Here is a 21,019-nt window from a genome sequence, read left to right on the forward strand (position 1 = left end):
ACTGACCGGTGAATGACAAAACACAGGTGCCAGTAGCTGCTAGCTGTCTGCTAGCAGATACCTCAGCTAATTAGAGTCCCTGAACTGGACCTGTGGGCTATGTTTGTGCTGTTGGGGCACTTTTTAATGATCTCACTAATAACATGGATGCTGTGCAATCTCATCCAAATATGGTGAGCACTGGAAACAAAATGGCATCAAAATGAAATTTAAAAAAAAAAAAAAAAAAAAAAAAGACTGAGGATTGGGAAAAACCAAAAGGTGATGTGACAGAAGCGAGCTCTGTCTTATACACGATGGTTACGATCATGCGTTTAGAAAGAAACAAAGCTTCTATTTTGTCAGATGCTTGGAGCTGGTGACCAGGCTCCTTGTAGACATTTTTGTACATCGTCTGCTGCGCCAACCAATACAGGAAGTACTACTCACAAAGTACTGAAGCTGAGATGAACCAGCAGGCCTTGAATGCAGTACGATGGCGTTTATGGCACACAGAGAAATTCAATAAAACATTTACAGCTCAGAGTTCATCTGAGGACTCGATGCCAGTGTCAACCAACTGTAAGTGAATGCAACACAAAGCTTCTTTGATGGCTACTCTCTGTAGTATCACCATGGCAACCTGCCCAACACTGTAATGTTACCCTAGCAACAGCTGTGGTAAATGAAGGTGGACAAACAACTGGTGAAAACAAATGAATGAAGTTAAAAATGAAGCATGAGATGCTGATGTTACTTTATTGTATTTGATTCTACTTTCATTTTATTTTTGTTTTCTGATTAACTCAAATGACCTGCAGAGGAGAGGCCATAGCAGCAGCGACTCGATGGAGCGAGCACACCTGAAGTCAAACAGTTGGCTCAGGTTGCCTCAGACGTCTTCTAACTTGGATGTCTTTACATCGTTTTAGAAACCAGCTGCAGCACATCATCAGAGAATTGCTATCCCAGAAAGAGCTGAGGAGAGCCCCAGATGAGGGGTCACTCAGCAGCCGCGGAGCAGAAGCCAGGGGGGGGTTGCAGTGACGCGCCCGTGAGCTCCGTCGGCAGGCAGCTGTGCCTGTGACCGAGCCCCAGGCCGAGAGGCTGACAGCACCCCACCCCCGAAGTGGCCCGAGTGAGCCCCAGGCTCCAGGCCCCGACAAGCAGCCACCAAGGAGTGAGCCGGTGTGTACCTGGACACCCATCCCCGGACACACTGTAATATCCTTTATCTATCCAGGTGAATGTCTCATTGAGATTTAAAACTTTTCCAGTGGCCATCATGGCAGCAAAAGTTACAAGACATAACAAGTAAAAAACAAATACATTTATACGTAAAAACATCATTAAGAGCGACATTAAAAACAGTCACACTGACTAGAAGAGTTATTCTCTCTTTAAAATGGACTTAAACTCCATTTTGTTCCTTCTGTAGATAATTCCAAGAAACAGGCACAGCGTATTTCAAAGTCTCTTTTCCTATGTTCTGTTTTGATTTTAAGAAAAAAAAAAAAATCATTTGTATGACGTTGTGAGAGTGAAGACTATATTGGTTGTGGTTTTTACACATATAAACACAAAGATAAGTTATGAGCTAAACCTGCACAATTCAGGGGTTTATAGTAAGAAAACATTACAAAAGGTCACGTGTTGGCCACAGTTTCTTCTTCTGCAGGTGGAAACCAGAGGTGAGCAGTTCCGCTTCCTCAGGACTGACACAAGTAACAGACCAGAGTAAGACCTGAAACACTGCTTCACCTTTAACCTTTGGTTGGTCAACAGTTAGGGTTAGTACAGCTGTTTCTGCTGCTGCTGCCGCCATCTGCCCAGCAGCAGAGACAGCTGTTCACAATCATTTCAATCATTGAGGTCAAGATATATTAACACGGCGCAGACTGTACATGAAGTAAAGGTCACCCTGTGTCAGATGGAGGTCAGCTGAGGTAAATAAGTCCTTAGCTCCTCCTCTAAACTACAGCTGCCTCCACCCTTCATACTACAACCGCAAGCTGTTTTCTAGCTTCTGAAGCCAGAAGATCTCAAACTCGCCCAAAAAACATTCAGCTGCAGAGGGAGGAGGAGGAGCCACAGAATCAAGCAGCCAAAAGAAGCTCTGAGCTCAACTTTTCCACAAACATCTGGCCAGCTGCTCGGCGCTGCTGCTGTAATGGACCTCAGCAGTTTCAGTGTGTGCTACCTGTAACAGGCTGCTCTCCATTAGTGTGATTGAACATCACCTCCTGCTGGTCACTCTTAGTCAGTGCAGCACTCCTGTTCATCCATGGCACACAGGGCAGTCCCCTGGAGAGTCACACAGTCTGCTCAAATATTCAGGACAGCAAGTTTAACAACTTTAAATCTACACAATTTAAAAGCTCTTCCAGCTCCATCCACACACATGCAGAACTACACCCTCATCACATGCCACACATCCATTAGTCTTCCAGGTACTGCGTGCTCCCCGCCTGCAGATACCATTCCCAACCCAATGCTGCAACTCTCCATCAGATCCTGTTGTTCAAACTACAAATCTTTTCCTCCTTTAGAGAGATCTCTCTCCTTTTTAGGAAACGCTCTGATCAAATTTTCTTCCTATTGACAGAAAAATCTGTTTTAATGCAATTAATCAAAGACAAGAGCAGCCCTTTTAGGTTTATTAAAAATGTCTTTGGTTTAAACAAAAACACGGAGGTAGCAGAAACAGCCAAATGTCCCACAGATGCTGCAAATTCTCAGCTCTTCCTACTTCGCTGCCGTTTCCTGTGTGAAGCCCGGGTCCCGACTGAAGCCTCAGCCGTCCTGGGTGATGTCCGGGTCCTCCTTGGTGACGTCCGGGTGTTGAGTGAAGCCTGGGCCTCGGGTGAAGCCCCGGCAGTCTCAGCCGAAGCCCCGGCATTGGCCTTGCTCTTCCCTCTGTACAGTCTGGTGTCAAAGATCCTCCTCTCCACACTCAGGACCTCCTCATAGAGGCAAAACGGCTTCACGTCCAACATGAAGGCGAAAAGCTGCAGCAGCCAGATGAAGGAGCGTGGCAGCGTTGCCTCCACCTCCTTGTAATGACTGTTGTAGCACCTGCAGGAGGAGGCAAGATTTAAGTGTCAATGCATCGTCATGGGAACGTTTGAACAGATGAGGGGAAATTTGGCATTATGATGTGGGATCAGTTTGTTGTCGGGCCTAGTCACAAGTTTGAGGTCTTCCAGGAGATCTCATTCAGCAAATCAGTTTAAAACCCACTAATGAGCATCGAAGGAATCGAAGGAGCTTGGAAAGAAAAGCATCTGGACTTCTTTAAGTTTCTTGAAGACGTTTCGTTCTCATCTGAGAAGCATCTTCAGTTCTAAGAGCAATTGTTGATTCCCCAAGAGAAAGGATGCCCCAAATGTCTACATTTTGGACAGAGAATGTCTTCTCTGGTTTGAAAGAGGAGTGGAAAAAAAAAAGCCATCTATGGTCGTGTCCAAATTCATGGGCTGCATCCTCCTGAGGACCCAGCCTTCACGATCTACGTGGGCCGGGTCCTCAGAAGGTTGGGTAGGCCGGAAGTAAACGGCTGGGGAAATTGGATGGTCTAGCCTTCTGATTAGCGTCACCGCTGTCTCGGTGGAGTTTAATAAACTCAGCCGTCTGCTCCTTGCTGTCTAAAATATAACAGGACACTGGCGTAAACTCTCAACCGTCTCACACTTCTGTTTAATCAGTTTTCTGTTTGACGTTTATTCAGCTGTGTGAAGATCCCGGAGGAACCCACCCGGGGGATTAATAAAGTTTTATTTTATCTAATAACTTTAATCTCAGCCAAACCGATTTACTCACAAACAAATAAAACACTGAAAAAAGCCCAACAATAACATTTTTAGGTTGTCTAAGTGACTTATATATTACGTTTAACCTGAGTAGCGAAACTCTGCGGTGATCTGAAAATGATGTGCCGGGAGTTGTGCTGTTCTCGGCGGCTTCAGTGACCCTCGAGCTCCCGGCTTCCTATCGAGCTGGTGGGTAGCAGATGCTCCGAAAACGTTGAAGCACTTTTGCAAATATGCGATATCTTGATAAACCGAGCAGATATTTGATGTTTACATAAGTACTTTCTCGCCTGAAAATATGTTAAAAGTTCATTTTGTGACCCAGAAAGATTAGTACGAGTAATTTTAAAACTTAGTAGCGGCCGCCATTGTTGGAAACTGGAGTTTGGCTGGGCCGCGCTATGAATTCTGGGATATGGTAGGCCACGAAGGACACACCCGACCCATCCTTCAAATTCGGGAAAAGGAGGACGCATTTGTCGGCTGCTTTCGGAGGAGTCTACGAATTTGGACAGCCTTCGGCGCGTCGCTGTGACATAATCGGTCTACAAATGCGGCCTCGGGAGGATGCAGCCCATGAATTTGGACACGACCTATGTCTACTGTGAAAACCATCTTTAAACAGAGGGCGGGGCTTATGACACCAACTGTCTGCCATCTATAATCCAGTTTTGAGATCCTTCCCAGACACTGACATCCGGGGCCATTTGACTTCAGTAAGAACTGAAGAAGCTTCCCAAGAAATTTAAAGTCCAGACGCTTTTCTAAGCTCCTTAGACTATGATGACCTGGATGACCGAAACCCTTCACAGACATGAGGTAAGAAGCGTCATTCTGTAAGCGATCGAACCCAGCGTCCAGTCTGTGAGGCAACATCAGTCCAACCTTCATGACATACAGAACACCAGTACATCTCCATATATCACCGCTTTGTCATCACCCTGAGGGGGAAACTTCAACCAGCCAGTGAACGTCATAGAGCTCACAACTCCTAACCATCACATTACTCCACCACGCTTGGCAGGTAACTTCCTCCTCCACCCAATTTTTTTCTTCCTGACACTTCACACTAAGATTCTTTGTTCATGCATCGCTATTTTCAGTCCTCTGTCATCAGCTCAGTTTAAAATGACTAAAGCCTTAAACGACCAAATAGACTCACCAGAACTTCTGTCCTCTGAGAACAACTTGTCAAAAGATCTCAAGCCAAGATGTGTACTACTCCCTTTACTGGCCATTCTCCAAGGTTTAAAACTATAAATCTCAATTTTTTACTGAATTATTTCATAAAGCTGACTGCTGATGACCAGCGATCTACAAGCGCTGATGTTTATGTCGTGCAATCTTCTATTTTTGCTCTATACAAGCAGCAGTACACTCTTAAGTGTGAAATCTTCACTTTCCTCTTTGGAAGTTTCTCTCTTTGAGGCAAGTTTCTGGAGAAAATATTCCTCTTTGGTCATTTTGAGATTTTTGTGCATTTTGATATTTCAACCTGAGACTGAAGCTGTGAGTGACTCACAAGCAGCGTCTGAGCGCCGGGTGCCAGTACATGTCGTTCAGCGGAGTCAGGAAGTCGTATCTACGGGTCACGACCTCGTCCAGCTTCATGTGGTGCAGACTGGGACCATCTGATTCCTCCTCGTCCCCCCAGCAGAATATGAAGCTCGATGGTCCTACGTCCTGGAGCCCCGATGGACAGGAAGCCAGCTTCTCGAAACACAGCTGGACCTGCTCTGCAATTCCTGCACAAACAACAGAGGGAGCGTGTCGCATCTCAGGATGTTTTTTCATGTGCTTCAGATTAATTTTGCAGAGAGAAATGAATATACAGGAAAGGACAGGACTTCACCTCTCTTTCACAATAAGATCAGCCAATTAAATTTCTTACTTTTTTTTTTAATCATCGAACACTTTTCTTTCTTGTTTGGGTAAATTTGTTTCTTTGACTTCCACTGCTTCCTGCAGAGAAGAAGAAAAAAAAAAAAAAGCATATCAGGAACTCTTCATCAAAAACAGAAAGCACGGGTTTAAAAAAAAAAAAAAAAATCTTTTTTTTTATTTTTTTTAAAGGAACACAAGCAGCTATTAAGCAGCTTCAAATGTCTCCACATCTGCAGGTGTCCGAGTCAGACACCAGAGTCAAACTCACATTATTCACATAAAAACACAAAGAGAAAAAAAAAAAAAAAAAAAAAAAAAAAAAAAAAAAGAGCCCATTATTCCTTAACGTAACACACAGATTGCAAACTTCCTGTGTGCAGATACGCCAATGACGTCACGCTTTAAAATCAGGACTAAAATCTGATTTCTGCACACAGATCCACCTCAGGGGAAATACCGCTGATGTCCTACCTGGAGACATTCTGGTCTCTCCTCTCTTGAGCTCGAATCAGAGTGGCCTGCATCACTTTGTACCACCTCCTCAGGTTAAACACCTTACCTGTGGATCCACACAGAGACAGAGTCGCACACAAGCCACGTCTAGAAGGGGTCACGCTCAAAGGTCAAAAGGGCAGAAAAGTTCCAAGATCAGACATAGTTCATCATCTGTATACAGTCATTCACAAACACGTGCAGTCAGCCATTGATTTTCAAACTGATCATGTTATCGAATAGCTCCTTACATCTGTGCCATGTTATTTTTTTAATAAATATAAACCCAACCTGAGTCCTTCTGTCGTCCAAGATCATTGGACAGATGCCTGAAAGATAGAACCAATCACAGTCAGCACACCTGGAGCCCTGCCGGAGGTCGTCTGACGGCGTGAAAGATACGTACCACTCGGTCATGTCGTCCAGGCAAAAGAACAGCTTCAGAGTGACGATGATGAGGGCAGCGGCTTGCACGTCATACCGTGGCAGGGTGGGGTGATTGTGGGGGTCAAATGTGTGGAGCGTTTGATCCATCATACCGGTGTGCTCCAACAGCCTGCAGACCCAGGGGTGGAGCTCATCTGACAGGAAACAGGCGTGTACAGGTACACTGTCAGTGTTTGTATGTAAAGAAGGTCGCCTCCAGCAGAGACCATTATCGGTCAGAACACTGAAGTAGTCGTTACCGGGCAGGTTGACATCGGACAGGTATCTGAGGCTGAGCAGCGCCGGGTGCAGCAGGGTCTGCTGACTGATTGGAGGAAAAGCAGGCAGCTGCAGGAACTGAATGAGAGTCTCGGCCTCTTTATGAACGGCGTGATGAGACGGGACCGTCTACAGAAACCAGGTGAGAGCCAAGTCACGCATCATTACCAGGGCCAGGTAATAAACAAGATGGCGGCTTTCTCACCTCAACTACAAAGATGAGGGAGTCCTTCCCCGTGACTTTCATCTCCTCGGGAAGCTGCTCATAGGCGTTCAAGTACGGGATGTGACCCTCATTTACAAGCCTGCGAAACATCACGTTCATCCAGGTGAAACACACTGGTTAAAACCCCTCAGCCACGCAAGTGCAGGTGGGTGCAAGTGGTACCTGAGCAGGTCGCTGAGCGTCAGCGCCTCACGGCTCCACACCAGAGCCAGGTAGATCAGAGACAGTGTCTTCTTCATGCTCAGCAGACTCTGGCTCCGCTTCTTCCTGGCCGACAGGTAGGTGAGGGTGTCCGAGGAGCCGGACCAAAAACCAGAATTCTCTGAGGTTAAACGAGCAGTCAACTAACGCAGGAAACCTCATCTGGTCATATGACCTGACACTGAAACTTTTACAGGAGCTTCCTGTCAGACTGAGGACGCTTCCAGCACCGTACCTGTGTTTGAGCCCGCCGTGCTTGCTGGGTTCGACTCGCCATCTGTGCAGCTGATCCCCTCGCTGGCGCTCTCCAAGTCAGAGCCCACAGCTCTCTGAGGATTTAGATTTAATTATTAAATCTCAAAAAATGAAATAAATCAAATGAAATCAATAACCAAAAAAAATAAAATAAAACTTAGTAGATGAAGTAAAACATAGAAAATCAAATAAAATGATTAAATATACAAAAAGAATACAAATTTTTAAAAAAAAGTGAAATAAATAAGAAAATAAAGACAAAACTAATCAAAATTAAGGATTAAAAATACACAAATCAAATAAAAATACAAAAAAGAAATGAAAATGGATTAAAAACAAAGGTGAAACTGCCAGGAGACAGATAGATAGACAGATAGACAGATAGATAGATAAAGCTGACAAGCAGTTTCCAGGCACCACCATAAAAACTCACCACTCTGAACTTGCAGCTCCTCACGGGGTCGTGGGTGTAGGCCTGGCGACTTTTCTGCAGGTAACACCTCCACAGAGGACACAGCACATCATCCTGAAACAGTAGCACCAGTTAGGCCTCTGATTGATTGCTTTGTGGTTAACAGAGAGGAGACGGACCTTAAATTGAGGATGGACTCCAAGCGCGAGCAGAGCATCGGCCTGGTTCTTCAGGATAAACTGGAAACCCTCGCAGACCATCCACACGTGACCACGCTCTAAGACAAACAGACACGTTAAACAGGATATGACATCATCGATTTATGCTGCTGCTGATCGGACACTGACCGGCCTGCTTCTTGCGGGGTCCTCTGATGGTCGACACCCTGCTGGACAACTTTAAGAAGGACAGGTCCACCACCTCCCGGGTCCTCTGAGGACACAGTCACATGTTAGGAAACAGAATAAGGAGGTCCTCTACACGTGGGCTTAACCACCAACACCATATTGTTAAAAGAAGCATCTTAAAGCATGTTTATGGAGTTCTGAATTCCCTATATCCCCATAACAAATTCATACTCATCCACCTGTGTAGTAAAAAGAGTGTCTCTGAAAGGGCACTGAAGAGACCCTGACACCTCAACCTCCAGTTACAGACCACTGTACAGGTCATAATGACGAAGATGTTTTTACCTCGATCACGTTGTGGCAGGACCTGCAGTAGAAGCGACCCTCGTCCGAAATGCCCCAGTCCACTGCTGAACACTGGGCACAGGGCACCGTGTACTCGGCCTGCACGCGCGCACACATACACAGACACACGGTAATGCTCAGGTGTTTCTGTAAATATTCTAATGAATAAATTAATCTTTCAGTCTTAAAAAAACAAAACAAAAAACAAAAAACGTACTTCATGTTTTTATTAACTTTATATAATACTAAGTGCAATAATCCTTTCTGTCATCGTTGTATTTTTACTCAGTTGTATATAGTATTTGTATTCTATTTTTATCTTATTGTATATTTATTTTATTTTATTCTACTGTATATAGTATTTTATTTTATTCTATTCTGTACAGTTGTGTACTGTATTTATTCTTATTGTATTCTAATTTTTGCCTCATAACTTTTGCACTGTCCACTTCCTGCTGTGACAAAACAAATTTCCCACGTGTGGGACTAATAAAGGTTATCTTATCTTATCTTATATTCGTGCATTCAGCTCTTAATGAACAGCGGAGGAGAAATCAGAGCTAATGTTCACGTTCAAATGCCTTTGAAAACAAATTTATGTACAACAGCTGGTGAAACTGTACAGCAGCGCCCACGGGAAAGAAGGTCAACAATTAAACCTCCAGATCCTAAACACTTCACCCACAAAAGTCTAGACGTCATTAACAACGATTGCTAAAATAATCCGTCTATGTTTATCGGGAATATTTATTTGCGTTTTCATTTGTTAACTTTAAGGCTTCTTTGAGACTTTCTGAGTATTTCGACACACAATGTAGTTAAAATCAAATTTTAAATCAAAACTCATTAAGCGTACACAGTTCACAGGTACTGGTAGAGGAGTTTATTTTGAACATTATGGATAAACTGTCGCTGATATTACGCTAACGGATTTTAATTGAAGAGAACAGTTATTAAATGTGTGCCGATTAATTACTCAACGGCTGCGGAGTCACACAAACCTGTTAAATGTCTGAAGTTAAAGTTGGAGACTGAATGTCGTGCCAATCATCTTAAAACACTAATATTTTTAATTGAGTTTGGTAGGACCAAACTAGCTGACAACTGCGTTCACCGTAGGTTGCGTAAAATGAAACGGCCGGTTTATGAGAGCACCGGGAGACTCACCGTGTGTTCGTCATCCATCCTGAGTAGAAAACTGCAGCTTTAACACGAAACTTTGGATTTTGTCAGCACTTTGTTACAACCGCACGTGCCTCTGGTTGGAGACGCTGGGACTCTTCTTCTTCGCGCATGATTTCTGTGAGACTGAACGCCTCTCTGCTGCAACCACAGGCCAGATTACATACTTCAACTACTTCTACTCAGCTGTAAAATAAAATAAAAATAAATATGCTTTATTTAAATATTGTTGTAAGTAAAAATAATACATGTGCTATACTGTGTTAAATGTGTTTAAAATAACAAATGATAAATGTGTCTTTTATACTTTTTTTTTTTTTTTTTACATCTCCTCGTATAAATATACTAAGTATTAATTTTCTGGATGTTTCTAAATCACTTTAGTGAGAGTTTTTCTTCCTCCAGATGATGATGATGATGATGAGTTCCTGATGTGCTCTGTGTTTCTAAGCGGATTTGATGAGGTCAGAGGTTATAAATAGATGCCAGATGTCTCTCTGATTCTCTTATATAAGGTGACCCCCCCCCCCCACACACACACACACATACATACACACACATATACGTACAGACAGAATGATGGTTTGATTGATTTTTTATTATTGATCTAGCTGAGGCGGATCAGCTGTTATCAATCACTGTCACGGGAATGGTTTCGCGAGCTTTTTGTTGGACTCGTGTGCAAAGCTTACAACAAAACAAACACAAACGCCTGATAGATTTTCAAAATAAAACATGTGCGGGTAAACGCTTTTCTTTGTGAAACATTTCTAAAACAACTGAAGGTTTGATTATTGCTTTGCTATTAAAAGAAAAGCAAAGAGGGCTATACAACACAGACATCCCACTAAACAAAAGAAATTGATTATTTATTAATTAGAAACACATTTGTATGTATACATTACTATTTGTATTTTAAATTTAAATAGTATACTTTTATTTGTTATTTATTCATCAAGTTAATTTCATTAAATTAATTAAATGTTGTATTATATTTATTACTTTAAAATGAACTTTTTTTAAAACTTGTTTTAGTTTTAAAGTTAAGATGACAGCACTCCCCCTCCAGTCTAAAAGATTTCCATCATTAAAATTTATTGAAATATTTACTATTAGCTACCGTGCGTTTGTTTTCAACAGTATTGATTATTAATCGAATTAATACTTTTTTAATCGTACCCTTAAAATCCCTTGCTTTTACTGTGAAAGCCCTCGGGCCTACTTCCGCCCTGCTTCCTCGGCTCTCGGTAGCTTCACTCGGACGCTCTCTGACTTCCTGGTGAGTGGGGGCGTTTGTTCTGCCCGTTTCCAAACACAACAAAGACTCGAGTGGGGTGAGATTTAGTGAGGTCGGTCCAGAGATGAGCTTTAAAGCTTAAATTTGTGTCTGAGCTGCGGTTGGAGTTTAATCTGATGCTAGGACGTTGAAGCGGGCGGCGGAAGGTCTTCATTCAGTCCGCCCCGACGGTTCAACATGTGGCTGCTTTTCGCCTTTTTAGCCGCTTTCACCGCTTTAACGAAGGCCGCCGTCCCCCCGGACACGACGGAGCAGGACTTCAGTGAGTGTTTAAAACTGAATTTAATCGTAAATGTGTCCTTTGTGAGAGCCGCCTTTCCGCCGGAAAAGTTCATGTTTGAGGCAGAATGTATGGAGGACCGCTCATGTCAAACAAAAGTTTAATTCGCATAAAAATCACAGATAATTAAATAAATGGCTGAGTGCAGGATTATTCAACTGGATCATGATAGTAGTTTATTAAATGGAAAATCAAGTCAAATGAGATTAAAAGTTAACATTTTGACCAGATATTTAACTATTATAAAAAAATCACAATACATGAACTTAAAAATAAAAAAGTCATAATAAGAGAAGTGTAGGGAGTTAATTGTGCCTTTTAAGAAAGAAAAAGCAAAACCAAGAATAATGCTGTGCCATAACGATGTTAGCATATGTCACTGGTTTCTAATCATGATGTCATCATTTGACAGGAAATGAGATGATAAAAAGTGCAGAGTACTGAAGTTTAATATTTTAACTTCGTTTATCGTTACAAACTTTTTCCTTTTTTTTTTCATAAAAGGAAAAAGTGGATGGAAAAACTTACATTTCTATTAAATATAAAGTCTGCAGCATTTCATTTGTGTTAATTATTAACTGATGTGTTGAGTTTGGTCACTTGTTGGCGTGTGGTAGAGCTGAGGTATTTCACAGGATTTTCAATGCTAACAGGCAGGTCTGCGTTTCCTCCGCAGTGTCTCTCAGAGCGATGCTGGATGACTTTGATGTGCTGCCTCTCTCCAGCCTGCAGACGCACTCCGTCCGCCGTCGTGACGTCCAGACTCAGACGCACGTGGAGAAGCTGATCAGCTTCAGCGCCCTGCAAAGGTAAGATGGCGGCGTCCGTCCATGCAGCTCTGTGCCATTTCTTTGATTTGTAAAATCTGAACATCTCCTCCTCGTGTCTACAGGCATTTCAGACTCTACTTGAGGACCAACGATGAGCTCTTCACCAGCGACTTCAGAGCCGTGGTCATCAGCGAGAACGGCCAAGAGTCGACCTACCCGGTCAACAGGCACAACTACTTCACTGGACACGTCATCGGTAAACTATTTAAGCAGAGCCTTTGTGGGAGGTCTTTGGGGTCCTTCTGGTGGTTTTTTTTGTTTGTTTGTTTTCTTTGTTTTGTTTTTTGTATTCGTCTTGATGGAGGCTTTTAAGGTCCTTGTAGAGGTCTTTTTTGGTTTCATGTAGGGATATTTGGGCTCCTTGAATGGATTAAAGAGGTCTCATGGAGATTTTAGGTGTTCTTATGGGGTTTTTAGAGTCCATGTGGGGATTTCACGTGTCCTCAGAGGGTTTTAGAGTCTCTCGTGGAGGTTTTTGGGGTCCTCTGAGTTTTGAGAAATCTACTTCATGGTTTCTTGTAAAGCTTGCAGAGTAATTAAAAAAAAATCCCCAGATGTTCTTGAGAAGGTTCACAAGGCCTTATCAGGCTTCTTGTAGATGTTGTCGGGCTGGTCCAAAGTACTTCAAACACACGTGTGGAATGTGTGTGGTGACCTTTAGCTGAAAGGATTAACATGGAGTAACTGCTCCTTTAATGAGTTTTTGTGTTGTAGGGGAGGAGAACTCCCGTGTTCAGGCGCACATCGAAGATGACGAGTTCTCCGCTCACATCCTGACTGATGAGGCCGAGTACAATGTCGAGGTAAACATCTGAGACTTGGAGTAAACGCCTGCTGAGTGATCAGTCCCTAAACCTTCATCTGCTCTCTTCAGCCTCTTTGGAGGTTCACATCGGCGCCCTCTGGCGGTCGCCTCCTAATCTATCGCTCGGAAGACATCCGCAACATCAGCCGCCTGCAGCAGCCTTCGGTCTGCGGCTACGTGACCTCTGACCCCAGTGACTTGCTCCCTGACAGCGTAAAAGCAGCTGTGATGGAGGAAAAGGAGGAAGAAGGTGAGAAGCGAGCTCCTCACCTGAACTTAGCACTGCGACTGCTTCCTGTTTGAGGGTAAAGCTCACACTGACCCAAAGTGACCACGCCCAGGTGACACAGAGAATGCGAGAACTTCCTGTCACTGCTCAGCACAAAGGTGCCCAGTGAAACACCTTCATCTGAACTGAGTACAGAGCGAGCGACACAAACAGGAAGTCAATCAGAAAAAAGACTTTTAATGTGAAAAAAAATCACAAAGTAAAAGCTGTTTAAACAAAAGAGAGCTCGCCATTCCAACCGAAGGAAAAGTTCGAGCTTTAAATGAAAAAATACAAAATCTGAAAAAATATTTTTAAGGTAGGGGGGAAAAAAAGAGAAGAGAGATTTTACTGTAAAAACATATATTTTAATATTTGACACATTCAAACACTTATAAATAATAACAAATAAAAAAAGAGCTTTCAGTTTCAAATGCATAAATAATATTGTCTGACGTGTTTCGGTGGTTTCTTGTTTAGAGTCGGCGTTCAGAGTGAAGCGTCACGTGCACGACCACAAGAAGAACTCGTGTCCTCTGCTGCTGGTAGCCGACCATCGCTTTTTCAAACACATGGGCCGCGACGAGGAGAGCACCACCCTCAACTACCTGGTCGGTACCACCTGTACATTCATCACCCCCGCCTCTCCCATCCACTGACACTGAACCCTGCCCCCTCCCAAATGTGTTTCAGATCGAGCTGATTGACCGTGTCGACGACATCTACAGAAACACGTCATGGGGCGAGGGGTTCAGCGGGTACGGCGTCCAGATCGATCAGGTGAGCATGCTCTGTTCCGCTTCCTGTTTGTGTTTAAACTCGGACGCTGTGATTTTTAACGTGACACTGCGTTCCTGCCATCAGATCATCATCAAGAAGTATCCGACTCCTGTGGATCCCGGAAAAACTCATTTCAACATGAAGGGAAGTCCAGTGGAGGGGAGAGACGTTTGGGATGTGAAGAAGCTGCTAGAGGTAACCACAGGAAGCTGACACTGCCACGCCACCGAGTAACTGTGTCCATATTCACATTTAGAGAAACAGGTTCAAGATTTAGGTCTGTGAACACAGGTTTTTTTGTGAAAACGACATTTAATTTGAAAAGAAACAGCTTAGTGTGAGTAGAGCAGGCTGTGATGTGGAGTGTGTCGGATGCATTGGATCGGTCAGCTCTCTGAGGTCTCTGCTCGCCATCCTCTCGCAGCAATTCAGTGTGGACATCGCGGGGAAAGCCTCCAACGTCTGCCTCGCTCATCTCTTCACCTATCAGGACTTTGACGAGGGCACTCTGGGGCTTGCCTACGTCGCCCCGTCTAAAGCCGACATCGCTGGAGGCCTCTGCTCCAAAGGTGAGTCCCGTGGCTCCGCCCCAGAGTCCCTGGTAGATGGAGGTGGAAGTGTGACTCACGTTGTTGTCTCCTTCCACCACAGCTAGTCCTTCGACCTTAAATGAGCAGGGAGTGATCTACCTGAACACTGGCCTCACCAGCACCAAGAACTACGGCAAGACCATCCTGACCAAGGTGGAAATGAACCAGGCGTTCTGATTGGTTAATGCCTGCTCCTTTAGAATTGTTTGAGTGTGTGTGTGTGTGACACAGGAATTGTTCGTCATCTCCACAGGAAGCGGACCTGGTGACAACCCATGAACTCGGCCATAACTTCGGCGCAGAGCACGACCCGGACAAACCGGAGTGTGCCCCCCGAGAGGACCAGGGTGGGAAGTATGTCATGTATCCCATCGCCGTGAGCGGAGACCACGTCAACAACAAGGTGCAAAATGCTGAATCCAGGATTTCAGTCTTTAAACTCACTGTTCCACCTGCATGTTTATTAGCGCCTCTTTACACATTGATTATGAGTTGAAGCGACAGTGAACCTCTGCAGAATTACAGTCTGTGTTTGCCTCTCGTGTGCTTCCAGATGTTCTCTGACTGCAGTAAGCGCTCCATCGTGAAGCGTCTCAGGTTGAAAGCACCGTCCTGCTTTAAAGAGAGGAAGATCAATGTATGCGGGAACTCCCGGGTGGAGCAGGGCGAGGAGTGCGACCCAGGACTGCTGCACATCAATTCAGACCTCTGCTGCACGCCCAACTGCAGGCTGAAGGCCGATGCTCAGTGCAGGTCAGAGATACACCTGACAGGTGAGGTGATTCTCTTGCAGCGGTGCTCTCGGCTCACCCCTGCTGTCTGTGTTCAGTGACAGGAACAGCGCCTGCTGCAGGGAGTGCAGGTTCGAGGCCAAAGGAGCGGTCTGTCAGGAGCCCATCGATGCCACCTGTAAAGGACACTCATACTGCACAGGTGAGCTCCAGTTACCACACAACACTTTCAGTTGACAGCGTCAGACGACTGCAGATTTTTTAAATTATTATTATTGCTATTATTATTATTTCTGCTGTAAAGTTGAACAATGTAACATGGGAGCCTGCTGGAGCCTCTATTGGACGATAGAGGAACTGCAGGGTCTGGGATCGGTTGTTTCAATGAATCTAAATCCTTTCTAATCTTTTGCAATTCTCAGTTTAGTAATACGTAGTTGTCTTATTTTAGTCATCACAATGAAAACTTCTTCTAATTAATAAAATAAATGTTTTTGAACCAATAGCAGAAGAAGCAGAGAGTGAGGTTGGATAAATGGCTGTAGGTGGAAACGCTGATAGTGTAATATAAAGTGTTGTGTGTTGACAGGAAACAGCAGCGAGTGTCCTCCTCCAGAAAATGCTCCAGATAAGACGGCGTGTTTGGACAGTGGCGAGTGTTTGAATGGAGAGTGTATCCCCTTCTGTCAGGCCGTCCTGAAGCTGCAGCCCTGCGCCTGTAACGGTACGACGCTCTCAATTTGCAAACAGTTTAAACTTAGGTTTATACCCCTGAGTTTTCTCTGTAGTGAGTGTACTCTGATAGCAGGAAGGCTGTTTACCTCAGCGTTATCTACTAGTATCTAGTATAATGTTTGGTTATAATGAGCTGTTGTTTTTCAGTTAGCTCATTATCACATGTCTAACCTGCTGACATTAAGCCCCAATATCAGGAATAAATGAGCACGTTTACAGGGAGTGCAGAATTATTAGGCAAATGAGTATTTTGTCCACATCATCCTCTTCATGCATGTTGTCTTACTCCAAGCTGTATAGGCTCGAAAGCCTACTACCAATTAAGCATATTAGGTGATGTGCATCTCTGTAATGAGAAGGGGTGTGGTCTAATGACATCAACACCCTATATCAGGTGTGCATAATTATTAGGCAACGTCCTTTCCTTTGGCAAAATGGGTCAAAAGAAGGACTTGACAGGCTCAGAAAAGTCAAAAATAGTGAGATATCTTGCAGAGGGATGCAGCAGTCTCAAAATTGCAAAGCTTCTGAAGCGTGATCATCGAACAATCAAGCGTTTCATTCAAAATAGTCAACAGGGTCGCAAGAAGCGTGTGGAAAAACCAAGGCGCAAAATAACTGCCCATGAACTGAGAAAAGTCAAGCGTGCAGCTGCCAAGATGCCACTTGCCACCAGTTTGGCCATATTTCAGAGCTGCAACATCACTGGAGTGCCCAAAAGCACAAGGAGTGCAATACTCAGAGACATGGCCAAGGTAAGAAAGGCTGAAAGACGACCACCACTGAACAAGACACACAAGCTGAAACGTCAAGACTGGGCCAAGAAATATCTCAAGACTGATTTTTCTAAGGTTTTATGGACTGATGAAATGAGAGTGAGTCTTGATGGGCCAGATGGATGGGCCCGTGGCTGGATTGGTAAAGGGCAGAGAGCTCCAGTCCGACTCAGACGCCAGCAAGGTGGAGGTGAAGTACTGGTTTGGGCTGGTATCGTCAAAGATGAGCTTGTGGGGCCTTTTCGGGTTGAGGATGGAGTCAAGCTCAACTCCCAGTCCTACTGCCAGTTTTTGGAAGACACCTTCTTCAAGCAGTGGTACAGGAAGAAGTCTGCATCCTTCAAGAAAAACACGATTTTCATGCAGGACAATGCTCCATCACACGCGTCCAAGTACTCCACAGCGTGGCTGGCAAGAAAGGGTATAAAAGAAGAAAAACGAATGACATGGCCTCCTTGTTCACCTGATCTGAACCCCATTGAGAACCTGTGGTCCATCATCAAATGTGAGATTTACAAGGAGGGAAAACAGTACACCTCTCTGAACAGTGTCTGGGAGGCTGTGGTTGCTGCTGCACGCAATGTTGATGGTGAACAGATCAAAACACTGACAGAATCCATGGATGGCAGGCTTTTGAGTGTCCTTGCAAAGAAAGGTGGCTATATTGGTCACTGATTTGTTTTGGTTTTGTTTTTGAATGTCAGAAATGTATATTTGTGAATGTGGAGATGTTATATTGGTGTTACTGGTAAAAATAAATAATTGAAATGGGTATATATTTGTTTTTGTTAAGTTGCCTAATAATTATGCACAGTAATAGTCACCTGCACACACAGATATCCCCCTAAAATAGCTAAAACTAAAAACTACTTCCAAAAACATTCAGCTTTGATATTAATGAGTTTTTTGGGTTCATTGAGAACATGGTTGTTGTTCAATAATAAAATTATTCCTCAAAAATACAACTTGCCTAACAATTCTGCACTCCCTGTATATTGACTTCAGTTTAGAAGATGAGGAGGAAGAGGATGTGGTTTAATTAAGATGGCAATGACGTTGGCATTGATCCCTTTTGCAAAAATAAAAAATAGCGATGATGCTTCATATCATGAGTCTGAAAGTGCAGGTATGAATTTAAATACAATATCCTTTTTCTTTTTTTTTTTAAAACAAAATAAACTTTAAAAAAAAAAAATCCAGCTGACTGCAGAGAATCACATCTGCAGTTACTTGTGCGATGCTTCTTCTCTTAAACTCTGTTTTGTTTTTCTCCTGGAGGTAGTTTCAGTCTGTTTCATGCTGCAGCTAAAGCCGTTGTTTCTGCCTTTGTTCCTCTCAGAAACCAACGCTTCCTGTAAAGTCTGCTGTCGGAGCAGCGGCGGCGTCTGCACCCCCTATCAGGACATATCAGGCAGTTTCCTTTTTCTCAGGAAGGGCAAACCCTGTACCGTGGGTTTCTGCGATGGAGCGGTGAGACCATCGCTAAATATTCAGAGCTTTTACACTGAAGGCGACAGGAAGTGATGACCGTTTCCTGTGCCTGCAGGGAAAATGCATGAAGCAGGTGCAGGACGTGGTGGAGCGTCTGTGGGACTTCATCGATAAGCTGGACATCAACACGTTCTGGAAGTTTCTGGCTGATAACATTGTGGGCTCAGTGGTGGCGTTCTCGCTGCTGTTCTGGGTTCCTTTCAGCATCCTGGTGCACTGTGTGGTGAGTGGCATCTGTGATCGCATCTGCGGGGGGGCTGGAGGGTTCGGGTCGCCTTTGAAGTCTGAATTTTGTCGCACTTCTTTGGTTTCAGGACCGGAAACTCGATAGGCAGTACGAGCAGACCACCAAGTCACTCCTGTTCCCCAGCGTGAGCACAAATATCTGAGTAAAGAAGGTTTTTAAAATTTAATTCTCGGACATGCTCTCACACACGTCTCTCTGTTTTCCCAGAATGCCGAGCTCTTGAGCAGCCTGGATTCGGCCTCTGTTCGGATCTTCAAATCTCCAACGTTCTCCTCCGGCCCCCTTCGCTTTCATCCCAGTGGCCCCGAGCAGACTGGCGCCGACCCAGCCCAAAGCCCACCTCCTCTGGACAGCCCCCGCATGGCCACCATCCAAGAGGACCCCAGCTCAGACTCCCACCTGGAGGAGGCATCCCTTGAGGAGGCGTTCGGACGTCCAGCAGGGGCAACCCGGCGCTCCTTCGAGGACCTGACAGAGAACATGAGTCGCAGTGAGAAGGCAAAGGTGTTCAGGCTGCAGAGGCAGCATCAGATCGACAGCAAGGAGACACAGTGCTGAGGCGGCGAGTGCCTCCACCTTCATAGAATAGCTAGAATAGCTCTTTGCCATTGTACATGTACAACGAAATCCCGGCTCCACCTTTAGCTGTATCTTCGTCAGGATCCGTTCCAGACTGCAGAGTGTCATACTCTGTAAGACAAAAGCCTCAACAGCTGGCACTCAGACCACAGACGTATACAAGATGGACTTAGCCCCGAAAATATGTTTTAAATACTGATATAAAAAACATGGTAGCCTGCTGGCGCCTCTATTGGATGATAGAGGAACTGCAGGGTCTGGGATCAGTTGTTTCAATGAATCTAAATTCTACGTACAACAGAAAGTAAACTCAAAAAGTAAAACAAAGAAATCTTCAGATAACGTGCTTTGATTTATATCGTTATTCACTATCAGTGGACAAAATGTCCTTATTACAATATAAAAACACTGTAGTGGCTTAAACCTGCAGCAGTGACCAGCAGGGGGCGCCTCCTCAGTGTCTAAAAGAGACTCCTGCTCCCTTGACCGTTGACCTCAGTAAACGACCTCCTGACGCGTTCATGTCTCGATTTCACTTGTTACTCAATAATGGTGTCGTTGGGGGCAGGGTTTCAGTACAGGCATCGCAGCTTTTGTATCTGTTCATTTTCCTTCCCGATGTTTTGCACTTTAGTCTTTCACGCCAGTTCTTTGTGTTCCTCTAAAACAGGTGGCCAACTCCAGGCCTCGAGGGCTGGTGTCCTGCAGGTTTTAAATGTGTCCTTGAGCCAACACAGCTGATTCAACTGGCTATATTTACCTCCTCAACATTTGCTGAAGTTCTCCAGAGACTTGGTAACGAACTAATCATGTGATTCAGGTGTGTTGACCAAGGGTGATATCTAAATCTTTCAGCACATCGGCCCTCGAGGCCTGGAGATGCCCACCCCTGCTCTAAAACAACCCGTCCTGTTCAGTGAAGCAACTCAGCAGCTCCGGGAATCAAACCTGTCAGTGTTCGTGCCTTGCTCAACGTGCTGAGCCTCTGTAAATATATGAACGTAAAATATTTTATCCTCCTGCAAAGCCCTTTGGACTGTTTGTGTTTGGAGCCTCATTTTAATCGTTTAAATTAAGCTGATGTGTTTTTGTTTGTTTGTTTTGGGCTTTTTGTTTTTTTAAAGCACTTCGTGCATCTCAGATTCAGGGTTGGCGAAATTACAGTTTATGGTTTTCTGAATATTTTTTCAAATTTTTTTTTCTACTGTTTTGTAAGGCAAAGTTTAATGCTCACCTTCAAGAGTTTCAAAGTCTACAAGACTTTTAGGAGAAAAAAAAAACAGGGAAAATGTGGAAATAAAACAAAACATTTAAAATGAATATTGTTCTAATTTTCTAAAGAAAAGCAGGACTTTTTCTTGCATAAAAACAAACCAGGTTCAAGCACCAAAGCTGAACTCCCCGTAAATCCATTTTTTTTTTTTTTTTTTTTTATTTAAAAAGCGACAATCAGTCAGCAGTGAGCTCCTCTTCTTATCTGGTATCCTGATGCAATAGAGCCAGTGTTTTTAATTTCATGTGCTCTTCTGTGCAGATGATGCTCTGCTGTATCTACACGTTGTTTACTGTCACATCACTGAAGTGGTGTCGGATTTAATATATCATTACATGTTAGAAAATTCTGCTTTTGGATTAAAAAATGAAGACATTTCTAAGACTCTGTACTGTTTGTGTGTTGAAGATAAGAATACTGCACTAATTAGCAGGTATCTGTGCCTGTGGAATAGCTGATCACCTAGCACTCCACCCTCTTGTTCAAATGTGGTCTACAAA

General features: G+C 44.1%; 2 protein-coding genes across 3 annotated transcripts; one reads left to right on the forward strand and one right to left on the reverse strand.

The window, feature by feature from the left end:
- Nucleotides 1-2,622: 2,622 nt before the first annotated feature.
- On the reverse strand, nucleotides 2,623-10,008 carry taf1b (TATA box binding protein (Tbp)-associated factor, RNA polymerase I, B). The gene is made up of 15 exons (XM_085432715.1): nucleotides 9,823-10,008; nucleotides 8,656-8,754; nucleotides 8,311-8,395; nucleotides 8,143-8,240; nucleotides 7,985-8,077; nucleotides 7,532-7,625; nucleotides 7,258-7,417; nucleotides 7,075-7,174; nucleotides 6,851-6,998; nucleotides 6,571-6,745; nucleotides 6,456-6,493; nucleotides 6,144-6,231; nucleotides 5,680-5,750; nucleotides 5,311-5,533; nucleotides 2,623-3,054 (listed from the first exon to the last, which is right to left on the reverse strand). Exons 1-15 carry the CDS (start codon nucleotides 9,838-9,840, stop codon nucleotides 2,715-2,717), a joined length of 1,830 nt encoding a protein of 609 aa, XP_085288841.1. The 5' UTR covers nucleotides 9,841-10,008; the 3' UTR covers nucleotides 2,623-2,714.
- Nucleotides 10,009-10,283: 275 nt separating this feature from the next.
- Nucleotides 10,284-20,901, forward strand: adam17b (ADAM metallopeptidase domain 17b). Of its 2 annotated transcripts, none has more exons than XM_085432713.1 (18): nucleotides 10,284-10,352; nucleotides 12,091-12,223; nucleotides 12,307-12,440; nucleotides 12,959-13,047; nucleotides 13,119-13,299; nucleotides 13,798-13,928; nucleotides 14,011-14,097; nucleotides 14,182-14,292; nucleotides 14,522-14,666; nucleotides 14,749-14,840; nucleotides 14,941-15,090; nucleotides 15,241-15,440; nucleotides 15,517-15,620; nucleotides 16,008-16,142; nucleotides 18,269-18,399; nucleotides 18,476-18,643; nucleotides 18,735-18,791; nucleotides 18,875-20,901. In XM_085432713.1, exons 2-18 carry the CDS (start codon nucleotides 12,105-12,107, stop codon nucleotides 19,223-19,225), a joined length of 2,385 nt encoding a protein of 794 aa, XP_085288839.1. In that variant the 5' UTR covers nucleotides 10,284-10,352; nucleotides 12,091-12,104; the 3' UTR covers nucleotides 19,226-20,901. The 2 variants fall into 2 exon arrangements, with proteins under 2 accessions (XP_085288839.1, XP_085288838.1); XM_085432712.1 differs by lacking the exon at nucleotides 10,284-10,352 and adding an exon at nucleotides 11,043-11,396.
- Nucleotides 20,902-21,019: the final 118 nt, after the last annotated feature.

Source organism: Copadichromis virginalis, linkage group LG15 (assembly GCF_057382275.1).
Source record: "Copadichromis virginalis isolate Kocher_CV1m ecotype Utaka linkage group LG15, C_Virginalis_male_GT1.1, whole genome shotgun sequence".
In the NCBI taxonomy this organism is placed as follows: Eukaryota; Metazoa; Chordata; class Actinopteri; order Cichliformes; family Cichlidae; genus Copadichromis; species Copadichromis virginalis.

Coding starts and splice junctions, on each gene's coding strand:
- taf1b (XM_085432715.1), bottom strand. Junction 7,626..7,984: donor GGAGCTGCAAGTTCAGAGTG/GTGAGTTTTTAT, acceptor CTAAATCCTCAG/AGAGCTGTGGGCTCTGACTT. Junction 6,232..6,455: donor TGGACGACAGAAGGACTCAG/GTTGGGTTTATA, acceptor GTGGATCCACAG/GTAAGGTGTTTAACCTGAGG.
- adam17b (XM_085432712.1), top strand. CDS start 11,312: ATGTGGCTGCTTTTCGCCTTTTTAGCCGCTTTCACCGCTTTAACGAAG. Junction 12,441..12,958: donor CTTCACTGGACACGTCATCG/GTAAACTATTTA, acceptor TTTGTGTTGTAG/GGGAGGAGAACTCCCGTGTT. Junction 16,143..18,268: donor GCAGCCCTGCGCCTGTAACG/GTACGACGCTCT, acceptor TGTTCCTCTCAG/AAACCAACGCTTCCTGTAAA.